Raw genomic sequence first — 19973 nt, 5'->3', positions numbered from 1 at the left:
CAAAACAGATAGAGATGGACGCTTTGAGTTGCTGTTTATCGCCATTGGTGCTACGGTTAGTAAATCAATATAATTTTGTTGACTCATTTTTGTTAGTTACATGCATTTCACATTTAAATGATTATATTTCTTGTGTATATTATTTTGTAGATTCGTTCGTTTATTACTTGCATGCGCCCAGTTATTATAGTTGACGGAGCACATTTGAAAGGTCGATACCTTGGAGTAAACTTATTAGCAGTAGCCATGGATGCTAACAATGGGATATTGCCAATAGCTTACGGGGTTGGCAAATCTGAAACCTCTGATTCATGGACATGGTTTATGGGGCATCTTAGGGATTGCATAGGTCCTATTAGCAATCTGACAATCATATCCGATAGGGCAAACTCAATTGACAACGCTGTTAGAAGGTGTTTCCCAGATGCTTTTCATGGACTTTGTGGTGTTCATTTGTATAGAAATCTAAAATCAAGGTCTGCTGGTATAAAAAAGCACAAATGGACATACTGGAAGGCTGTAAAAGCTTATCGGGAAGTGGATTTCAATAAGTATATAAATTGTTTAAGACGTGTTTTGCCTCAGTGTGCTCAAACACTAGAAGATGTCGGGTTTGAAAGATGGTCAAGAGTACATCAACTTGGAGCAAGATATGGTTTCATGACGTCTAATAGTGCATAATCAATCACGCTCTAAGTCGTCATTCCCGGAAATTACCCATTACTATGTTAATGGAGTTTTTTCGAGCCTCTATTCAACAGTGGTACTACAAGAAAAGAAACCATGCAGGTATTATTTCTTTGAATTCGTAACTTATCATATTTATATATTTTACTAAGTATTGTTTATTTAAATTTACAGGAACATTGGAACATCGTGTTACACCATGGACTGAAAAAAAGATAACGAAACGTGTTGTGAAGTCAACGTCATGGAGAGTTGAACCATGTTCAAACACTTTATTTCAAGTACTGGATAATAACTTAAATGGGCTAGTCGATCTAAATGCAAAGACGTGTAGTTGTATGAAATGGCAAACATCTGGTTATCCGTGTGGCCATGTTATAAAAGTTGCTCTTCATTTAAACCAAGATGATTCAAGCGCATACGCTATGGATTGCTACACTACAGAAGTTTATCGACAGACTTATGCCGAGATTGTCTACCCTATTCCACATCCTTCTGAGTGGGACATACCAGATGACTTACAAACAGTTTTGCCACCAGCCATGGACAGAAGGCTACCTGGCCGACCAAAAAGTCACGATCGTATACCGTCTAAGGGTGAAGAGAAGAAGAGATCGACATGTAGTCGGTGCAAGGAAAGTGGTCATACAAGGTTGACATGTGGATCACCAGTGCCATCAAAATCATCTTTTCCTCTACCAAAATATGGATCCTCATCAAAATCACAATTGGCTTCACCTTTTGGGACTGTTAACTTAGGTGATTTTTAAATGCAAACGTTGTATTATGTGGATTTTATGTGTGAACTTTTAACATTTTCAGTTGAATTAATGACTCAGGCCAACCATTTTGACTTAACCAACTCTTGTTATTCAGTTGTTATCACTATTAGGCATGCATTTGACTATCGCAACACGGAAATTACAATCGCAACGAGAGAATCGCAATGCGAAATGAAAATCCCAACATGAAAATCGCAATGCGGAAATGAAAATCGCAATGCGAAATGAAAATCGCAATGCGAAATGAAAATCGCAACGAGAGAATCGCAATGCGAAATGAAAATCGCAACACAGAAATTACAATCGCAACGAGAGAATCGCAATACGAAATGAAAATCCCAACATGAAAATCGCAATGCGGAAATGAAAATCGCAATGCGAAATGAAAATCGCAATGCGAAATGAAATCGCAACGAGAGAATCGCAATGCGAAATGAAAATCGCAATGCGAAATGAAAATCGCAACGAGAGAATCGCAATGCGAAATTAAAATCGCATTGCGATTCTCCCGTTGCGATTTTCATTTCCGCATTGCGATTTTCATTTCGCATTGCGATTCTCTCGTTGCGATTTTCATTTCGCATTGCGATTCTCTCGTTGCGATTTTCATTTCGCATTGCGATTTTCATTTCGCATTGCGATAGTCAATTTTGCCTTCAACATAATGCAGATTGAAATCAACAAAATCAACCATTACATTTCAATCAATTAAACAAGCACAAATAAGAATTATATTCGCATCAATTACACAAATCAACTTTTACAAATCATCTTTTACAAATCAATTAAACAATAAAAAAATAAGCAATAATTCTTATTTCCGATCATCTACTATTGAATCAACTTTTACAAATCAATTAAACAATCAAAAAACAATCAATTAAACTATTGAATCAACTTTTGCAGCCATACATCATTTTCACGCAGTTCACTTCTGAGATTAACCTGCAGAAACCAAACATTTGCTCAAACAACACTTTCTACACATCTAAAACCTACAAACAGCAAATTATTGAATTCTAGGTACTTAACCAAACATTTTCAAACCAAAAGTATATAAACTTACCAATTGTTTATGGACATTTTTATAACGCGGATGCAGGTAGGCAGCGTCTCGTATATATCGATTTAGCCATATAATGCCGAAACCACAAGCCTACTGCAGCTCTATCTCTATCGGTGGGAGGTAGATACTTGATGCTTCCCGTCGTCAAACGCTCCAACGCCAAGCATACGAGAGGACCACAATCTCCTCTGGCTCCGCTCGTTTGTTGTGGCGCGGTCTCGTCTCTAAGAACTGTAATATTGAGCTTCTTTGGCTTCTTGTTTCCAGAACGAGTCCAATAATTGATCGCATCCAAGAATTTAGCCAAATGAGAGCTCCATCCCTTAATAACATCTCTTAAATCAGCCAATGATATGTAATTTATCATGCTGTCATACACTATTGTCTTAAGGGATGGGAGCTGAAGCTCGACGAGAATCCAATGTTTACGTTCCAAAACAGGGATAAACACCTGCAATCATAAGTAATAATTCATTCATTTGCGCACTTATTTCATAAAACCTTTAAACTCAATCTAAAATAAATACTAACCTTATCGACCTCCCACCATGCAGGATAAAGTTTAGCTTGTCCATTGCCCAAATCAAATGATTCATCTCGTGCATTCTTCAGTGAACGGCGTGAAAAGACGTCGGCATAATTGTATATCGTATATTTTTATTTTTCTTAAGTTTTCTTATTATTAGAAGACGTGTCACCCACGCATCGATATGCTGTTTTACAAAAAAAGACATATATTAGTGACTTACATAAATTTAAAAAAAAATTAATCAAATTGAAATATAAGAAAAATATAAGACTTACCCCCCATCGAAATAGCCATTGTCTTCGACCCCTAATAATACGCCCCACCAAGACCGATCAAGCAACAAATAGATATCATCGGTGAGCTTGCATATGTCAGTGAAACACCCCTGGCTCTGCTCATGTAGATAAAAATCAACAGCGGTCTTAGCCCAAAGGGTGTTATCCAAAATTGTGTCCGGTAGTTGATCCCTCTCCTCTTCAGATACCGGTATGGTACTGGCCGGTAACTCATACGAGAGCCAACTTGAATCCATCATGTCCGGCACGTCAGAGGGTTTCTCAAGAAGCCTACATATGACGCCATGTGAATCGGGCTCTTGAATGGTGGGAGGGACCTCTTCAATGATGACAGTGGCCTCTTGAACGGTGGGAGGGGACTCTCGAGGAATGATAGGGGGGGCCTCTTCAACGATAGGAGTGGACTCTTGAGGGATGACAGGCGAGTCGGGCTTCTTCTTGCGGTGTCTTCGCACTATTGGGGTGTACGGAGACTTAATAGCACGTGCACGCTGTCTGATGCGTGAACTCCGTCGTGCAAGCATAACCCGACGTAAACCATCCACTCTATCGGGCCGCTAAATAATTAAATACAAAAATCAGTAAATAAACAGACATGTTATTTAAACAGTGAAAACAAAGACAAATATGTTTCAAACTTGCATTGTATTCACCCAAGTCATTATTCTATCATAGTTCACAAAATGCATCAGATAACAAAGAAAAATATGTTTCAAACTAATACCCTGAGTTAGTATTTGTCTTTGTTTTGTCTATTGGTTGAAGTAATGCAATCCATTCAAGTTTCAATTTGCAGAAGAAGAAATAGTTACTTTCGCAACACGAAACTTAAAATCGCAACGCGAAACCAAAATCGCAACGCGAAATGAAAATCGCAATGCGATTTTGGTTTCGCGTTGCGATCTTGTCGTTGCGATTTTGGTTTCGCGTTGCGATTCTGTCGTTGCGATTTCATTTCGCGTTGCGATTTTGGTTTCGCGTTGCGATTTTATGTTTCGTGTTGCGAAAGTAAACTATTTCTTCTTCTGCAAATTGAAACTTGAATGGATTGCATTACTTCAACCAAAAGACAAAACAAAGACAAATACTATTTCACAGTGTTAAAGAATACACAGTTTAGCAGAATTGGCAGCAACCGAACAAATTTACTTTCAACCAAAAGACAAAACAAAGACAAATACTATTTCACAGTGTTAAGAATACACAGTTTAGCAGAATTGGCAGCAACCGAACAAATTTACTTTCAACCAAAAGACAAAACAAAGACAAATACTATTTCACAGTGTTAAAGAATACACAGTTTAGCAGAATTGGCAACAACCGAACAAATTTACTTTCAACCAAAGACAAAACAAAGACAAATACTATTTCACAGTGTTAAAGAATACACAGTTTAGCAGAATTGGCAGCAACCGAACAAATTTACTTTCAACCAAAAGACAAAACAAAGACAAATACTATTTCACAGTGTTAAAGAATACACAGTTTAGCAGAATTGGCAGCAACCGAACAAATTTACTTTCAACCAAAAGACAAAACAAAGACAAATACTATTTCACAGTGTTAAAGAATACACAGTTTAGCAGAATTGGCAGCAACCGAATAAATTTACTAAGCAATCTAAGTGAAATGGCTAATCTAAGTGAAATTACGAGTAAATTTATCATTAAGTTAAATATGGAAAATCTTAAACTTACCTCATTGCGTAGAGTATGAACCTCATTCTGCAACGATACTATCATCTCACGTAGAGCGGCAACCTCACCACGTAAAGTTGACACCTCCACACGCCATGCACCATCGTTATCGCGTAGAGTACCGATCTCCTCACGCAAGGCATTGACCTCATCACGTAACTCCCTTGACTCATCCCGTTGAGGTGGAGGTGGAGAACAGGGAGATAGGAGTCGTGGCATCTTTGCCGGTCACCTATCATGAGGTGATGGTGGAGAAGAGGCTCGATGATGTGACGGGATAGGTGATGGCTCTCGTTCTAGAAGTGTATAGTCGGGTCGATCGGTGATGGCTCTAGGTGAGGTGATGGCTCTCGAATTGGAGGAAGTGGATGCTGCTCATCATCCGTGCCATCAAAAAACTCTGACTAGCTTGCCACCAATCAGTGGCAAGCTCTTCCTCCGTGGGTGTCAGTCTTTGTAATGGAATGTTGGCCTCCTAAAATATAAAAACTCAAACAAAGTTAAACGTCTACTATTAATAACTTGTTTATATTATATGAAAGTATTTGTGTTAACTTACATTATTTATTGTCGCATATGGTATTAAGTCTTCCCAATCCAACAGAGTTTTCCTCTTCCAGGAAATAGCCCTGGGAATATCATTTGACGTTTTTATTGCATATGTACGCATGCTGGGGAAAGCCTCGAATATCCAAATCTATAAACAATATAATAACAAAATTAGTAATTGTTAAATAATTAATTATAATTTTAGAAACATTATATAGAAATTCTTACCTTAAAGGCCCAAACAAAGCCTGACAAAGTGTATTTGGACCCATCGCCCCGCAAACTTTTGCGGTCATCAAAGGCAGACGACAACTTAGTCCAGGTAGCTTTCCATATATATGAACCCCACGGAAACAGATTCCATGCATTCAGGTCCTCTACCAATATTATTAGCTCCCGATGAATAGGTTGTCTGGCCTCTCTGCCTAAAAAGCCGGCATACACAAGTAGTAGAAGGCATACTCGGACAACATCGACGTCATCCATCCGAGTGAAACCAGCTTTCTTATTAAACAATTTCTTCAGGTCGTCGACATGTAGGTTCGGCTTCTCCATTGACTCATCCGGAAAAACCCGGGATAACCATGATGGGCGGGCGATATGACGAGTGTACCGGCCTACATCATCGTGTCCGAATCGTAGACCAGTGATTAAGCAGAACTCCTTCCGCCCAAAACAAGTATACGCTGGTGGAAAATGAAACCATATCTCTTCCTCACCACGTTGTATACTGTCGGGTAGATTTGATGTCATGGTCTGAAGCCACAAATGGGTCAAATTAGCATCTCCACCCGGATGCTGTACTCTCAGCCATGGCCCGAAGCAGGTTTCCTCAAACAATTCTCTTTGAGCAGGTGAAAGCTTCGAAGCAATTGTAGTGGCCAGGCTGACTTTATTTCTCAAGGTCAATTGAGCCGAAAAAAATTTCTACAAAAACAATAAACATACCAAGTTAGATATACCAAAAACTACACTGTGAAGATATACCAAAACAATAAACATAAAAAGTAGTAGTTTATTCTTGAAACTAAAATTTGCAACACTGTTTTGTCTTTTGGTTGAAATGAAAATCGCAACGAGAGAATGACTGTCGCAACGCGAAATGACAATCGCAACGAGAGAATCGCAACGCGAAATGAAAATCGCAATGCGATTTTGGTTTCGCGTTGCGATTCTCTCGTTGCGATTTTCATTTCGCGTTGCGATTCTCTCGTTGCGATTGTCATTTCGCGTTGCGACAGTCATTCTCTCGTTGCGATTTTCATTTATCTCGTTGCGACTCTTCTGCAAATTGAAACTTGAATGGATTGCATTACTTCAACCAAAAGACAGAACAAAGACAAAGACAAATACTAACTTGAAAATCGCAACGAGAGAATAGCAACGCGAAATGAAAATCGCAACGACAGAATCGTAACGCGAAATGAAATCTAAGTGAAATGGTTAATCTATTATTGAAATGACCAGTAAACTTATCATCAGTTTCAATATGAAAAACCTACAATATGCAAACATTTCAAAATAAAATAATTAAAAAAACTAACCCTCGGAGGTTGATTTTCCATTTCTGAATATTGTGAGGGATTTCTGACCGTGAATGGTTGTGAGGGATTTCGCCGGAGATGGGGCCGAAAATCTTCGGAGATGGGGACGGATTTCTTCGCCGTAGAGAGTGAGAGATAGAGATGGGACTGAGTTGTGATTTTAGGTTTTAGGTTATGAGTTGCGATTACGGGATTTTGTCTTAATATTGGTTTTTGTAATTTGAAAATAAAATACGCGTAGCGATTATAATGGCGCTTTAAATATCGCGTTGCGATTTACGGATACGCGTTGCGATTTTATGTATTATCGTTGCGATTTACGGATACGCGTTGCGATATACGGATACACGTTGTGATTTACGGATACGCGTTGCGATTTATGTGTTCGCGTTGCGATTTTCATATTCGCGTTGCGATTTTGGAAAATCGCAATGCGAATTTGTACTATCGCATTGCGATTTTCAAGAATCGCGTTGCGATTTTGGAAACTGATTTGCGATTCTGGGGATCGCGTTGCGATTTTATTTCGCGTTGCGATTTTTATTTCGCGTTGCGATTTTGTTGGTCATTTTGGCAAATCCAAAAAAAGTTGGTTAAAATCGTATATTATAACTTTTTTTTGGTCACTGAGGCGATTTTCTCTAAAATATTATGGTATAAATCTCTCTATTATTACTGTTAAAATTCCATCCCTTTCCTTGGGACTACTTTCCCTTTTTTTATAATATTCAATGTATATACATGACATTACATTTTTTAGATTAAAATTGAATTAGATTACATCATACAAGTAAAAATCCCATTTTATGTCTGAAAATATATTTATACCATTAGAGGATCTAAGCTTCTTCTTTTTTTTTCAAGCTATATCGAGTAATACGTGATGTCTAAGACTTGAACAGAGTTTTACAAGACCCCCAATTTTCTCAGCAATAAGAATTAATACTTAACAAAATACCCCGAAAACATGCTAGGGAGAGAAAGAGCAGATCTGGTTGGATTCGAACCAACAACCTCTCAAACCTAAGTTGGGATTGAGCGCTCTGCCATTTTGAGCTTACAGATCTTCCTGGACACAAACAAGCAATAAACGCACATGACTTTAGGACAATGTTATATTTTAGTTCTTTTACCTTTACCACAAAGTATAAGAGCATTAGACCACACTTGAATTCAATTTGATAATATCCCACGAGAAATTTTTTACCTTGGTCCAAATATTTTGTTATACTCATCATTTACTCCCTTAATTCCACCAACCTTACTTTCTGTCTTTAAAGAAACGTGTGAACACATTCTACTTTTGTTACTTGTTTAGGTTTTTCAATTTATAAAATTCAGTTTCGATTAAAAGTTAGTCGGCTAATTTAATGAGTACAAATCAACGCTGCAAATGAAAATTCAAACTATATATTAAAAACTTCATTATAAAAAATCTTCAATAAGATAAGCTCTCATTAGAAAATTTTGAAATTTGAAGTATAAAATCTTCCAACCGTTAAGAGATTCAATTCCTGCACCAAATTTTATCTAAAACAGATAAGAGGGTAACTAACTGAGAATTTAAAGTGGCACAAAATTATACCTTCTATTTTCATGTATCTTAACAACAAACAACGAATTTCGGCAGCTTTGAAATGCTTTAATCACCAACATAATCGAGCAACATTATAAAAAAAAGGAACACCATAATTAACGTGGAAAACCCCTTAATAAGGGGAAAAACCACGGGACCGAAGTCCACTGAAACAATCTTCACTATGTAAAGAACTGGATTACACGGTCTACATGTACCTCTTTGAGTATTTGATCAATCTTCCACAACAAAAGCTCCTCAAAAACTATTCACTACATCACTGCATAATGACTTCAAAGCTTCAACAATTGCATCTGTTTGAAAAAGCCTCGGTAGAATTTACCTGCGACTAGGCATTGAAAGCCTACACAGATCGATATCCAAGTCTCCATAGTGCTTCAAATGACTTCCAACACAAACCCTGAATGTCGACCAAGATATACACACACACACTTCACCGCAATTAATGGAAGGACACTTTATCCCACATACCTTGATTATCATATAGACGCGGTGTAACTGAATATTGTAAAGCCAAAAATACCTCCCAGCATTATTACACTCACTGCCACGACCAAGTTTTGCAGAGGTACCCTTCATCCAACATCGGCTTGATTTCCAGTTTCTATCAAAAATTAAACGATATGGAACATGATGGAAAAGTACAAATCCAGAAATACCTCCAACATCCTTAAGTTCACTGCCGTTACCAAGTTTATACAGACAAACACTTCATCCCACATGCCTCGATTTCCGGTTTCTATAAAAAAATTAAACGATATGTAACATGATATACAGAAATATCTACCAACCTCCTTACAGCCGTGACAAAGCTTATACCGACAAACACTTCATCCCACGTGCCTCGATTTCCAGTTTCTACATAGAAGATTAGACATGTAACATGATGGAATTGTGAATATACAGAAATACCTCCCCAACTTCCTTATGCTCACTGCAGTGACCAAGTTCATACCGACAAACACTTCATGATCCCACATGTCTAGATTTCCAATTTCTATATAAAAGATTATCAAGTAACATGATGGAATAGTGTAAATACAGATACCTCCCAACATCATTACACCTGCTGCTGTGACATCTTTCCATCGGTATCTTGTATAGGCAGTGAAGACACATGCAACTTTCAATCCGAAGCAAACAGAAATCCGTACAAGGGCCTAAACAAGTACAAAGAGCTATATACAAGCAAAATACATATGCTGCATCCAACATTCCAAACTACTAAGGTAGTATACAGTGCCATTATGCACTAGCAAAACATTTCTGATATACTCGGCAATGGACTTTGATAATAAAAGTGGAGGTAAATAACAAATGAAAAGAAAGAGAATGGAATTCAAGAGAATTCAGACAAAAAAATGAAAATCAAATAAACTGCGAAATTGGTAGCTCGAACCTTAAATGCTTCAATAAGTTGAGAGTAACTTCTCATAGATGAAAACGGAGAGCATAACCAATGTATCCTCCTTGAACTTATGCAACGATTTTGAACTTTATAAAATAGAATAATTGATTTTAGAGTTAAAGATCAATATATACACTTACCTTCCACGGGTTTAACAGTCTTTCATACAATTATTTCAATAAATACTGTACCACTGCTTTAAATTGGATTTTCATGTTAAGAAGGTTTAATAACAGAAAATATATTAAAATAAAAAATATTTCAATTTAGTTTACTACTGAATTATACATGCTAGGATTGGGAAAATCATTACCAAAATCAAATAATCTAAAAGTAGAGCTGATATAAAATTAAAATTCTCTACGAATAAAAATTATTAAAAAAACAATAATTTAGTGCCGCGTAACTCTAAAAACAAAGATTGAAGTTAAAAATTTAACTACTTCTTTTCCCCCAGGAAGGGTGATGAATATTTAAAAACCATGTTCTTGAATATTAATTACCATGTACCCTTTTACCATTCTAAATGTGCTAAAAACTATTTGTTCCGTTTCATGTCAAAGTTGATGTAATCTAATAGGAGAATAAAATTAAATTTTGAAGTATTATTTGATAAGGCGGAGTGGGGTTAAAATATGTAAAATAATACCTTGTCCGTGAGATGAGATAATGGTGTGAATTGGGAGTTCATGAGCTTATTCCGACGTTGATAATGGTATTGGATCAAGCGTCCATCCCGTATGATGCAAAAAAATGGATGGCGAGCAAGAGATAGAGAAAAAGAATAAAGAGCAGGAGACGCGAGACGACACCGCAGCAGAGGGGAGAACCCGGGCAACTCCCGTGCGATCTCCCCTTAAAAACACCCAAACAGATAAATTTTATTAAGGTCAGGTGACCTGCCATGCAAGCGCACCTGCCATGGCAAAGGTCTTGGACGACAAAGATAGATCATGACTCAGTCCCCTAACAAAGAAATATCATCAGTAGGACCTTTTTCCCCGACATCTTACACATCCTTTCAAAAGCAAACCAGTCAATCCCACAACGCCGTCGCAAAACATCGGATGCCTTGTTAATCACCGCCGTACATCTGAAAACAGTATGCAACACCAAAACTCAGACGCTGATGAGACCATCCCTACAAATTACAAGAATAAAACATAAAGACCGTGCAAAGGCCGCCAGAAGCGCTGGAGCCCTTCAATTTAATCTTCGCTTCCCTGCCGGCAAAGGCTTTTAAAGGCATAGATCCAACAAGTCACTCCTTTCATAGTAAAAGAGCAGATACAAAGAGCCGTTGGGCCGATGCGAGCGGATCTGAAGACAGAACCCCAGGAAGTAAAGACATCGATGTGAAAATCGAATCTGCAAAAACCATACGGCAAGGAGGAAAAAGATGAGATAAATTAGTTGGAATGAGCGGCTCACTCTTGACAAAGCCTTAATTATATAGGGTATTTCGGACGGATGGACGGGCGAGATATAAGGAAGTCTGGGACGCTGAATGGTTTAGATGCGTCCACGTGTAAATAAGGCGGCATCTTTTTTAATATATTTAGAAATGTATGTTGCGGATTGGAAGGGGCAGAGGAAATAGGTAAAAACGGCGAATAATTGGGCACCACGGCCGTGTGAAACATGAGTTGGATACAGATCATTTTACGAAACAGCGTTGTTAGCACGCAAGTTGGGTTGGATCTGGATTGTTTTTTTCTTAATCTTATCACAAGCAACTTGACCGTATCTATTAATTTCAATATATAAGTACAATTTCACTTTTTAATTGATTAAAATATTATTTACAGTTAATATATTATTAATTAACATTTTAAAATATTTTTAAACTCATTTAAATATATAATGTAATATTTCTTTTGGAATATGCATTTAATAAGATGTATTTTTATTCTTAACGTCTCAATCAATAAATATTAAAAAGTTAATTGATTTTGTAACTAAAAAAGTTAATTGATTTATATAAAATATATATTTGACTAGTTATCTCATTTAAAAAATTTAATTTTGAAAATTTAGTTTTATGAAGGTTGAGATATTAAATCTGATCAGTGTGTTGATAATTTTGAATTTGAACGTGTATGAAACGTGGTTGTGCTTCTTATTTATTATGTAATTATACGAGTGATCGTATGTTGCGACAGTTTGAATTCATGTAATATATTTTTTAGATGAATGATTAATCTGGACAGGATGCATATAATTAACAGAAAAAAAACGGATGTGCATTGGATGAAAAATCACATCAAATGACTGGCAATGTGAGACCAACTATGTAATTTCATATATGGTCGTTAATTTTTCTTAGTCATGGTATGATATTACTGATGGATTATATAACATGGTTAATGCATTACGCTATATTTATTATTCGATAAGCAACGAGTTAGTTTTAATCACCAACCAACGAGAAATGTCCAACGACGTAATATCATCATTCTTCTACTAATTGAAAAAAATCAACTCTTTTAACTCATTTCATCAAATTATAATGCATAAGATATAAAAAAAAAATTGTTGTCCTCTCGATTCTCAAGGCTTCGTCTTGACTAATTCGGACCGACTCGGGTCGCACACGTAGTTGTGGTGGGTGAGTCTCTCAGCGAGAATTTTTTGCATACACAATGACTCGAACTTAAAACATGCTTAAACAATATCAATTTGATTATCACTTGAACCAGTCTCGTTTATCATAAGATATAAATTGATACTACTGAAAATTTTTCTCAAATATATCAGAGATTATAATATAGTGGATTGTAAAAAAAAATTCGTTCAATTTAAATCTAACCTATAATAATTATTTTGATCTGAATCTGATATAATTCAAAGTTTTATATTAATTTACATCAAATATAAATCCAAAAATTAAAGATATAGTTGACCATGAAAGTTGATAAAATGTTATTTTAAACGTGATCAATGGATTGATTCAAATGGTAAGTTGTTTGATATCGCTTAAACATGTCTTTAGTTCGAGTCTTTGTATGTAAAAAATCTCCGCTGAAAGACTCACCCATCATAATATGGTGTGCGACCTGAGTCGGTCCGCATTAATCAAGGCGATACCTTAAGAACCCGAAGGACAAAAAATAAAAATTATTTAAACGTGTATATTAGTTTAAGAATATTTCCAAGTTCAAATACGAATTTGATAAAGAAAATGATACATAGTAAAAATAAAATGTAAATTTTATGTACTAATTTATTTATTATGCCATATTATATCTACGAAAAACAAATATTCGATCAAGAGGGGAAAATATTGTCATGATATAATAATTATTTATACAAATGTATAATTCGAAAATACGTAAATATCGTATGTAGATTTTCTTACTAAATTTATTATGGCTTAAGTCACATTATACTTTATCCAGAATTATTTTGATATATATGATATGTTCTGATTATTAATGAATTCATTTATATATTACAATATTGATTTCGATTGCAACTTTAAAAATATATTAATTATTTAGTAGTAGTTATAACCTTGAGGTCGTGGGATCGAGTCTCACGGAGGGTATTTTATAATTCGGAGGTCTTCTATGGAAGCTGGTCTTAACCTGGTGTTGGGGGCAGCCTACTATCTTACCTCCTCCTTATCTCATTACATATGGGAACAAGGAACAACCATTTTTATAACTAAACACCACAACCCAATGGATCTTACATTGAACAAAATCGAACCCATGTGATGGACATTCTGAAAAGCCCAATTCTTGTTACTAAATAGTATCTAATAAGCAAACCCAATCCATTAGTGATATTCTGATTTGTTCCATTTCTTTTCTTCACCTCATTTATAATTTCTCCATATAGAAATTCAGAATTTGGTCATCAGCTTCATAATCCATATCATTTTCCAGAAGGGCAATGATATTTCTTCCTACGACTATTTTCTGGTCCACGCTCTTTGGGTTTTACGTGGAACAACTTGTGAGAGTCCTGAAGCTGATCGGTGAGCATTTGTGGCACAACGCTGCATAGAGGATGCTGAAATTGCTGGTGACTGTCACAAGTTCTTCCTATACATATTATTTGTACATATGTCCATAGGGATGGCAACTCAACCCGAATCCGACGGGTTCCGACCCGACCCGACCCGATCGGGTCGGATTTTTTTAAAAAAAATTCGGGTTCGGGTTCGGGTCGGGTTTTTTTAAATGTATTGTTCGGGTTGGGTCGGGTTTAGGGTGAAAAAAATCCGACCCGACTCGACCCGAAAAATATATATAATTTTATCCTATATATTTAGGGATAATTACAATAATGTCCCTCCATATAAAATTTTTTTCAATTAAGTCACTGTTTTCATTGAATAAAATTTTTATTATTATTATTTCGGGTCGGGTCGGGTCGGGTCGGGTTTCTAAGTCATATATTCGGGTCGGGTCGGGTCGGGTGAAACCTTAATTTCGTCGGGTCGGGTCGGGTCACGGGTGAAAAACCCTTTCTTCTCGGGTCGGATCGGGTGGCCCAAAAACCCGACCCGACCCGACCCATTGCCATCCCTAATGTCCACCGTATTTTGCACCTTTACAGCTGTGATGGGATAATAGGCATTTGGTAAATATAGTTGAAGAGGACCTAATAGGGTAATGGGGGGTTCATTTTTCAACTATCTTACGGCTAAAAGTGACCCCCAACTTTGGCCCCTATCATTGGATGAGAAACAGACTGTTTTCATTGCCATTTGTTGATCTCAATTATGTCAATGGATAAAATATCATGTTTAAGCTACTCTCCTCTGGATTTTCCAGTGTTGGGTAGGAAATTAGACCTATAACCTTTAGGCAAACCCCGCAATCACAGGATAAGATCTCATGTTTAACTCAATTCAGCATGATATGTAACAAGTGATTTAAGGGTTTTGTTTTCATCAGGATGAAAATGACAGCCATTAAATCTGTAACCAACTGGTGTAATAGACTGAAACAAAAGTAAGATTAGGCAACAACCACCCCACATGCAAATACAAAGTCCTTTTCCGTCCAAGTAAGACAACAAAGGAAAACTATGCATAATTGTAAGATGGGAGCAGTCTGAAAGGTTGAAACCTTGATTTTGGAGAAGAGAGTGAAAAGGTAATCATGCAAGGCCAATTTTATGTTAAAGGACGAACCTATATTATTTTAGGGGCCAAAACAGATTTATTAATAAAAAATATAAAAAAAAGTCTACTATATATAAAAATTTAAAATTTTCAATAAGCAACCACCTCCCTCGTTCCTTCACTTAAAATATTTCTATGGAAGTATTATATACCTTCTATGTCAAATCATAGTACAACGTTGGTCCTCATCAAATGCCAAAAACAGAAAAATCATAGTTAGAACACATAGATTTAGCCTCAATCAAACACCCAACTACGGCGTCTAAAAGACGGTGACGTTTTTAACCCGTTTTGTTCATCGTTTTCAGTCAGTTTACCAGCAAGTGTCAATATCTCGCATGTCTACTCCAAATTACATGTTTCTTATTAGACTCCATGATACCTTAATATGATTATGAGCAAAAGAACGAGCACTTTAAATCTCTTATTGAATTTTGTGTTACGATAGTTAATATTTAAAGTTATCATATGATACATTTTTAAACAAACTTCATTATTTAAAAGTTAATGAAACTTTGGATCGAGTGATTAAGTTTAGAACTTTGGAATCTTTGAGGAATTAAGTTAAAATATCATTTCATGTATCATTTATTAGTTATACTCTTTTACATTCACTTTTATGGGTATGCCATCCTCGAGTATACATTGTTATTCTAAAGAGAGACTAATTGTGGTTCAAGCCTATGCCAGTAAATGAACTGAGCGTTCAGTGAACCGTTCATGAACCGTGCGGCGAGAAGTTCGTTTATTTATTAAAGGGCTCGTTCGTTCATTTACGTTCGTGAACGTTCGATTATATGTTCGTTCATTTATGATCATTTATGTTCGAACAGAGGGCAAGTTGAGTATGTTACGAAGATTATTGAAGTTGTTTGGATTTCAAGAAGATTGTTTTATTGAACAAATTAACTTTAAGACTTTATTATGTTCATATAGCTTATTTCTGATTTAAGTATATTTTTGTCGTATTCGAACAAATTAACTCTAAAGTTGCAGGTTATATTAATGAATTTTAAGTTGTTATTCTTGTTGTTTACTTTTTTTACATTCGTTTGTTGTGTTCGAATAAGTTTTTTTTTTGTGTTTGCGTTGTTCATTTATGTTCGTTCGTTCGTGTTCGTCTATTATTTAAATGAACGAACATGAACAAACTATATTCCTTAATGAACGAACCTGAACAAAAAAAAATTGTTCGTTTATGTTCGTGTTCGTTTATTTATTAAATGAACGAACATGAATATACCTCCGTTCGTTCGTGTGCGTTCGGTTCGTTTATATGCTTATAATCAAGCCTACCACTACCTGGATATTTCTCACGGAATAACGTAACTATTAAAAGTTTTGTTTGGTACAAAGGATGAAAATAAAGAATGTTAAAAATTAAGTTCAAGAAGAGTAAAATGTAATTAACAATAAAATGAAAGTAAGACCTAAACAAACTAAAATTGGGAGGGAAACAGCCACTCCTAACTGCATATTCGTTCTAATTAAGATTTAAAATAAAAATTAATTATAAATGCTTAATCATTTGATTAATAAACCTTTTTTTTAATCTTTCTCAACAAGTATGGTCCATGCCAAGCAAAAGAAAACTCCAACCGACCATAACATAAAAGACAACTGGTTAAAAACGAAAGAAGATAGGAGGAGGGTTAGGGGTTCTTAGGTTTTGGATTCAGGTGTCAACTAGCACCGGAACAAGACTTAATGAGACAAACAGAATGCGGTTGATTACAGTGGTCGTTTGAGAAAGAAAATGACATGTAAAAGAAACTTTCGGCACGTAATTTATGGAGATGAAAGAAATGAGTAATAATTTGACATCCAAACGTAGAATCCTACCAAAATGTCATTTAATAATAGGTAAAAATTAATAAGATTAATTGAAAAAAATGTTTTAGATACCGATCACAATGATGCAAAATAACTTATTTTATCATACCAAACTGCGTAAATTTTACATTTCTCGTAATAATCTTACATTATAAGAATCGAACGTCCATAACACCAAGGGAAATGTATAATCCCGCGAATTTATATTACAATTTTTGTCATGCTGAAAGCTCCAAACTGTTAAATGAAGAGAATATACCAAAAGCTGTTAAAAGAGAGAGATAGAAACCAGGCCTAAGGACGAAGAAAATAAGATGGAAATCAAAATGATATAATAAAACCATGGAAGAAGCTTCTCATATTTGGCGTTTTGCACTTGACTTTTCACCATAGACTGAGCTGTTCCATCCCACACTAGAGAAAAATTACCAGGTGGAAAAATTCCAAAGGATCCGCTGAAATCATCATCATCATCATCGCCAGGAAGAAACTGTGAGTAGAGGCACCTCTTTCCAAGCTAATGACAGAAACCCAGGTTGGGATTCAATTAGTGAATACGAGGAGCTGTAATTATAATTCCACAGCAGAATTTTCGCTTGACTTATCGCGTAGTGGCTAAGGGTTACCGCTTCAAAACCAGCACTTTCCATTAAACACTTCCATTGCTCTTTATCTTCCATCCGCTCCCGTTGGTTTTCGGCTTCGTCCGGTCCTATAATCCCCGCTATTTTCCGACCCAGTAACAGTCTCTCAACTTGTATTCTCTCGGGTGATTCGCGAGGCAAGTTCGGTTCCAATGATTCGAACACGGCCGAGTAGTATCGCAGAGCATTCTTGAACCGGTTCAGGAACCCAACTCGATTTAAACTCGCTTCGTACTCACCCAATGTCACGATTTTGGGGTTCAAAGATTTAACCAAACGGAGAGATCTTTCAGCAGTGACCGGAGTAGCATCTAACAAATTATACAATTGAAGCATGAAATTTACAGCCAGTACCTCATCCTCGTCAACCCGGAAACAAGACTCGTTGAGTTCATTAATCGGGGTTAGAATCGGTTCGAATTCGAAATTCAAATCTAGAAGCTTCGCAAAGTCACGTAGACGGTTGCCAGTAGCATAAAGAGAAGGAGCTGGAGACGATCCCAAAATCGGGGCAGGTATACCGGAAATACGAATCCGGGTCGGTTTTCCAGCTGACCTGGTGGCTAAGGCTTGCAAAAGAGCAGCCCATTGAACTCCTTGAACAATTCCAAAATCCACTATGTGAATCTTGCTTGCCAGCTCCGTTGCTTCGAGAATAGCTTGATTTGCCGTTAAATGAGAAAATTTCGAGTAAGGGCACGCGTCGTTCAATACTTTGTAAGATAGAGTGAAGTTCTCCGACGTCGTTTCGGGCAGATTCAATCTTTTATCTGCTCGAACAGAGACTCTGCTATAGAGAGCTTCGGTAAAGTACAAAACCACTCTTTCAGTTGGATCTCCACATTCTGACACCGATTCCTTGAGTCCCTCCAGTAATTTGATCGCGCGTTCACGTTCCGAGACAGCGAGTCTAGCACAGTCGAGTAAAGCTTTAAAAAGCGGGGGAGCTGACTCGATCTCGGGGGAATCAACCGAAACCCCTGCGGCGTCGTTTCTGAGTGGGGTCTGGCTCGGGAGGCTGCTTGCTTTGGCTTCTTTAACGGTAACTTGAGGAGCTGGAGGTAGAGGAGATGGGGACCACGTAGGTAGCTGAGGCTGAGATTGAAGAGTAGAGCTAAGATTTTTCTCTGCCTCAGCTGAGAAAATCACTCGATTCAGATCAGACGGCGTAGGACACGCAACGGTGAGACGATTCGGGGAAGCACCAAATGGATCGGCACCGTAAAGACCAAAATCTGCATTGTTTGGCCAGCCATCACAACCAGACGGCAGATTCGAACTATCAGTTGAATCCCCACTGTTCATTAAGCAATCCATCCACTCGTCGGTGTCAAACTCACCACCCGAGCCACCACCAAAATCCGGGAACCGAAACCCACTCGAATTATGATGACCCATGTTAGGGAACTGAAACGCATCTCCAGTCTCTCCCTGGAACAGGTCAGCAAAACCCGGACTCGAAAGCCCGTTCACGAGACTGAGTGAGTTAGAAACGCCGTGGTGACTCCAAGGGTTTAAGCCAACGGGACTGAGACCAAGAAGCTGTTGTTGCTGATTATGGTGTTGCTCTTGTTGCTGTTCTTGCTGTTTCTGTTGCTTTATAACTTGCTGAGCGATTGCCATTAGGTTTCCACTATCCGCACACATATACGCCATTCTCCGGCCAAACTTAGACGGAAAATCTTGTGAACTGCACTAACATTCCACACAATAAACAAAATATCAGTAAAAGAGTGGGGTTTTTTTCCCACTTTTAAAGTACAAAAGAAGAGGAAGAAGAAAGAGAGTATGTACAAAATTGTAGGCCCGTTAGTAACTGAATCAGAAGCTCTACAAACTTGGATTTTGCTTAAGCTAAGGAGAGAAAGAGATAGAAAGAAAGCAATTTGTGTAAGTGTAGCTTTAAAGAACGATACCTACAACAGCAGAAACAGAACGAGAGGTGAATAAAATCCCTCCAAGTGAAGAAGTGGGTCTTTATATCATAGCTGCTAAGAAGCAAGAATAAGGACAAGTGGGCCCACTTTAATTTTACTGAACAACAAATCAGAATTAAGAGAGTGGAATATAGCTAGCTTATACTTAACTTATCTCAAAAATCTTATTTTCAGATGTCGATACAACTTATGCCGTATAATTAGTTTTACAATATGTAAAATTATTATATTATACTCAACTATATATAATATTTTCTCTAATCGATC

General features: G+C 36.9%; 1 protein-coding gene and 1 long non-coding RNA gene across 4 annotated transcripts; both read right to left on the bottom strand.

The window, feature by feature from the left end:
* Positions 1-8801: 8801 nt before the first annotated feature.
* On the bottom strand, positions 8802-11592 carry LOC120183772. Its single transcript, XR_005521962.1, has 2 exons — positions 11327-11592; positions 8802-11248 (listed from the first exon to the last, which is right to left on the bottom strand). It is a non-coding gene; the product is annotated as an uncharacterized LOC120183772 (long non-coding RNA).
* Positions 11593-17232: 5640 nt separating this feature from the next.
* Positions 17233-19718, bottom strand: LOC120183791 (SCARECROW-LIKE protein 7-like). 3 transcript variants are annotated; one of them, XM_039188421.1, is made up of 2 exons: positions 19686-19718; positions 17233-19459 (listed from the first exon to the last, which is right to left on the bottom strand). In XM_039188421.1, exon 2 carries the CDS (start codon positions 19423-19425, stop codon positions 17599-17601), a length of 1827 nt encoding a protein of 608 aa, XP_039044352.1. In that variant the 5' UTR covers positions 19426-19459; positions 19686-19718; the 3' UTR covers positions 17233-17598. The 3 variants fall into 3 exon arrangements, with proteins under 3 accessions (XP_039044352.1, XP_039044350.1, XP_039044351.1); XM_039188419.1 differs by lacking the exon at positions 19686-19718 and adding an exon at positions 19564-19679; XM_039188420.1 differs by lacking the exon at positions 19686-19718 and adding an exon at positions 19564-19669 and having other exon boundaries at positions 17233-19464.
* Positions 19719-19973: the final 255 nt, after the last annotated feature.

The sequence above is a fragment of the Hibiscus syriacus genome, unplaced genomic scaffold (assembly GCF_006381635.1).
Source record: "Hibiscus syriacus cultivar Baekdansim isolate YM2019G1 unplaced genomic scaffold, ASM638163v2 tig00112812_pilon, whole genome shotgun sequence".
Lineage (NCBI taxonomy): Eukaryota > Viridiplantae > Streptophyta > Magnoliopsida > Malvales > Malvaceae > Hibiscus > Hibiscus syriacus.
The sequence above is the reverse complement of the archived record's forward strand: the minus strand, read 5'-3'. Positions and strand labels throughout refer to the sequence as shown.